Here is a 4,173-nt window from a genome sequence, read left to right on the forward strand (position 1 = left end):
GCTCGTGCCCGTGCCCGCCCCGGTACGGCGGATCGCATCGCACCGCGCGGGATGCGACGGGACGCGACGGGACGGGACCGCCATCCCGGTGGTGAGGGCAGCTCTGACGGCTCTGCCCTGCTCGTCCCCGCCTGGCTGGCTCGGCCCTGAGCAACAGCGAGAGCAACCCGAGCATCCCCTTACCCACCTCCGAGCACCCCCTAACCCAGCCCCGAGCACCCCATTACCTCCCGGCCTTCACATCAGGAGCACAGCGGGGTCACGCTGAGCCTGAGCCCCCCGGCACGACGGTGACAGCGCTGGGACCCGTCTGCAGCACCCAGAGCCCTGAACGCTGCTGCGCTCCCCCTCCGTCTGCGCCCCCGGATGAGCTCCTGGCCTTACTTTTTGCCTTTCTAATTTCCTTTCTTCCTGTTGCTCTTTGCTTTTCTGTGCTTTTCTGGTTTTTGAGGGAGCCCGGTGCTAGCTCAGCATCCCCCGGGGAGCGAAACCTTCTGTTTATTTGCACACCAGACAGAGAAACCAGTCCTGCCTCCTGCATCTCGCTGCTGAAGCCTCTACCCGGGGCTCCCCGAGAGGTGCCAACCCGTTGGGGCCGCCGGGCCGGATCGCAGCCAGGAGATGGGGCTGGATGGGGCTGCTGGCCCTGCAGGGTGGGTGCACACCACTCAGTGATGCGCTCCCTGGGCCATCCCTGCACGCATCGGGGTGGGGACGGATGCACCGACATCAGAAATCGCCAGATGAGGAGAAAAGGAGCAGGTCCCCGACACCTCCAGGGGATGCTCTTGCAAATACCCCGCTGCATGGGCAGCCCCAGTGCTCAGCCTCTATCCCAGCTCCAGAGCCAGCCCGGCACCTCCGACCCATAGCGTTATTGTAGGGCTGCTGCCAGGGCTCGGGACCCTCAGTGACATCCTGCCCAGCAGCTCTGGAAAGTCTGACAGTCACGCAGGCAGTGGATGGCAGTGATCTCACTCGTGGGGGGGGGGGGGGGGAGGAGGAAACGGGGCAGACAAACGCTTTCCAGCAAACCTGTTGAGTTACTTTAAATTCCAGGCTGGCAGCAGAACTGCTGGATCGCAGCTCGGGATAGGAAAATGCTGAGCCCGGACAGAGCCGGGCCTGACCTTTCCCGCTACAGATCCACCGCCCCAAACAGAGTGAGAAATGGGAAACGCTCCGAGTCCGTCTGCAGCCCTGAAACACGACGCTGCACGGCCGCACCGAGCCAAGAGCTTGGCCGAGGTTCCCACCTACAAACCCCCATCCCATTCCGGGGGCTGCCGGTGGGAGGGCGAGCGGTGCCCTGAGATGGACGAGTTTGGGAAAGCCCATTTGGAGTCCCCAGGGCGAAGGGGTTGCTTTGGGAAAACCACTCCACAGCATCACTCGAGGGCTCATTCCCAGCGGGGACGTGGCACACCTGCCTCGACAGCTGAGATAACAGCTGGTGGGGGGAAACAGAGCGGTGGAAGCAGGGTTTAAAGATGGGTCCCATGGCTGCAGGGAGGGGTGGGAGCCAGTATCTCCCCCTGGAGCTGCTGTAACCCCATCTGGGTGCCTGCGCTGGGGTCCCCATGGCTGCGAAACAGGGCTCCGGAGCAAAGCAGTGTCAGGGAGCGACCAGCCTGAAATAAAATGCTTAATTTCTCAACGGGCCTGAAATAGAGATGGCCCGAAGCCACATAGCAGGAGCATCCATGCGGACTTTTCTCCCATACACAGCACAGCTGTGCCGTGCCCTGCGTGGGGAGAGATGCCCAAATCCCACAGAGTGCCCCAGGATCTGCCCCTGACGCCGGGGCACCCCTATACCCAACTCAGCTCTCGGAGACTGTGGGAATCCACCCGCTGCTCCCCACCCCTCCCCAGGGAAGGCACAGATTCCTCTGATTTTTGAGGGCACTGAGATCATCTGGAGCTAAAAAAGCCCCAGAGCACTGCGGGGGGCCAGCACCCACTGCCCTGCATGGGAGGAACCCCACCCACACTGTCTGCTGGGGGTGTTGCTGCAGCCCCATGGTGCCGGGGTGCTTTGCAGGGGGATGAGGGGGTCCTTACTTGCTTTCCTGGGCTCGCTGGAGGGACCGATGAGGACACGCTTGATCTTCACCAACCTCCACTCCTGGCTGGGGTCGTCCACGGGGCCGGCTGCTTCTGGGGGCAGCTGTGGGGCAGGGCTGGGGGCACAGCATTCTGGGGTTGCTGCAGGCTCAGTGTTCATGCTGCCTGTGGGGAGCTCAGGGTCCAGGACATCCCCGCTGCCGCTCTCCTGTGGCAGCGGTGCCTTCAGCATCCTGCTGCCTTCCTTTCTCCACCTTCAGGGACGATGCTCAGTGACTCCAAAGTTTCGACCGGCTGCTCATGGCCCGAGGGCTGGCTCCGCTCTGGGAGGGTCCCTTTCCATCCGAGGAGGAAGCAGGGCACAGTCCTCACTCCTTAGCCCTTCGCTCCGTGTCTTCAGGGTGATGTCACCAAGGAGAGTTCTGCAGGGTTTTCTCTTTTCCAGCCCAGCAGAGGACCTGTGCGAAGGGAAGGCGAACACTGAGCAATGCGCTCGCAGTTCCCAAGGTGAAGGATGGGGCACCTTCACCCCTCCATCCCCACCCAGGGCACCGGGGACTGTGTTTGCCTCATGCTGGTGCTTGCTCAAGGCAGGAACCCCGGCTCCCACCTCCATCCTGCACCCAGCTCACAAAGCCGGGCCGTGTTTAACCATTGCGTGACTCACAGCTCCGGGACAAGCGCCGACAAAGTCACTTCCCTCTGTACTGCAGAGCAGAAATACTGCTGAGTGATGAGCGCACCGCAGCCAAGAGGAAAGGTATGGGCTGGGAGCAGGGATCAGTGCACGGGGACAGGATGCAGCTCAGCACAGTGGGGAAATTCCTGTGTGCTGAGTCCAAGAGGAAAGAAGGGTTCTGCACGACCCAAAGCCCTCCCCATTGCCTGGACCTAGGTGATGCCAGCAGAGATGCACCAGCACCACATGTTCAGCTCAGGATCGTATCCTGCACTTTTCTCTTCTGGAATCCCTCCTCCCACCACTGTGCAGTGTGGGGGGAACCCAGGAGGGCAGCTCCCACCACCCGCACTGAGCCCCACCTGCTCATGAGGGCTGTACTGCGGGGCCACTGTGCGGTATCACTGCTGGAGCAAGGGGTGCTCAGGTGGGATGCGGGCACCCAGATCCTGGTCCTATGGGCACGGAGGCTGTGGGAGTGGGGCTGCCTGGGGTTGGCCCTACAGATGGGTGCAGTGTGGCTTTGAAGCCCCTCCTGCAGCAAGACCCTGCAAGAGGAGCCTGTGCAACTCCTAAATGCATGAACTGCAAGTGGTGCCAGTGGAGGGAAGAGTGAAATACGTGGAAATATCCCTACATTCACCCAATCTGGGGGCAGGAACACCTCTTACTCTCTCCCCGCCCACTCCACGGGGTCTGATATGCAACCCCCTCTGCCTTCCTCACAACCTGCCGCCCCTCCCCATCCGAAAAGGAAAACTAAAGTTAACTTTCCACCTCCCACACACAGATTTTTGGCAGGCGCTGCTGGCATTTGGGCTGCCAGCACTGCAGAGAGCCCTCCCCCCGGCTCTGAAGCCCCCCACACCCAACAAGGGGACGCAGGGGACATGGGGGACCCATCCTGTCCTCGTTCCAGCCCAGGTGTGTGGGCAGAAGCAGTGTCCCAGTGGGGTTCCCCTGCTGCAGGGATGCTGTCCCTGTGTCCCCATCGCCACCCTCCACTAGGTTTCCATCATCTCTCAACGAGCCCAGGGGGGTGGGAGGGCAGCTGGGGTGTGCAGGCTCTCGGGTTTCCCCGGGTCACACAGCGGGTCGCTGTCACTCAGGCAGGACCCCGCTGCCCAGACTTTCAGTCCCCAGCTCCGGTCACAAGATCGGCGCCTTCCCCTTCCAAAATAGACCGAGTGCAACCCGTACATCGGGGGATTTTTGCACCTTCCCTGTGCCAGCAGCAGAATGTCCCACAGGGGCAGCTTGGCACAGCATCTCCCCTCCAGCACCACAGTTCCTGGCACTGGGAACCCCCAGGGCAGGGGCTCCTGCACCGTTCCTGCACCATTTGCATGAACCGTGAAGCAGAGAGCCCCCAAACCTGCTGCTTTCTGCAGTAATGGGGCATTTCTCAGGGACCCTTTGGCACCATC

The 4,173-nt window shown here is 61.9% G+C and overlaps 1 protein-coding gene across 2 annotated transcripts in view; it reads right to left on the reverse strand.

The window, feature by feature from the left end:
• Positions 1-2,782, reverse strand: part of SYNPO (synaptopodin) — a 12,560-nt gene extending 9,778 nt beyond the window's left edge. Inside the window, exon 1 of one of the 2 annotated variants that reach the window (XM_021410150.1) lies at positions 2,065-2,782. In XM_021410150.1, coding sequence (XP_021265825.1) covers positions 2,065-2,299 — 235 coding nt within the window. In that variant the 5' untranslated portion in view covers positions 2,300-2,782. The remainder of the gene's footprint in view (positions 1-2,064) is intronic. The other variant, XM_021410152.1, reaches the window with a different exon arrangement.

Source organism: Numida meleagris, chromosome 12 (genome assembly GCF_002078875.1).
Source record: "Numida meleagris isolate 19003 breed g44 Domestic line chromosome 12, NumMel1.0, whole genome shotgun sequence".
Taxonomy (NCBI): Eukaryota; Metazoa; Chordata; class Aves; order Galliformes; family Numididae; genus Numida; species Numida meleagris.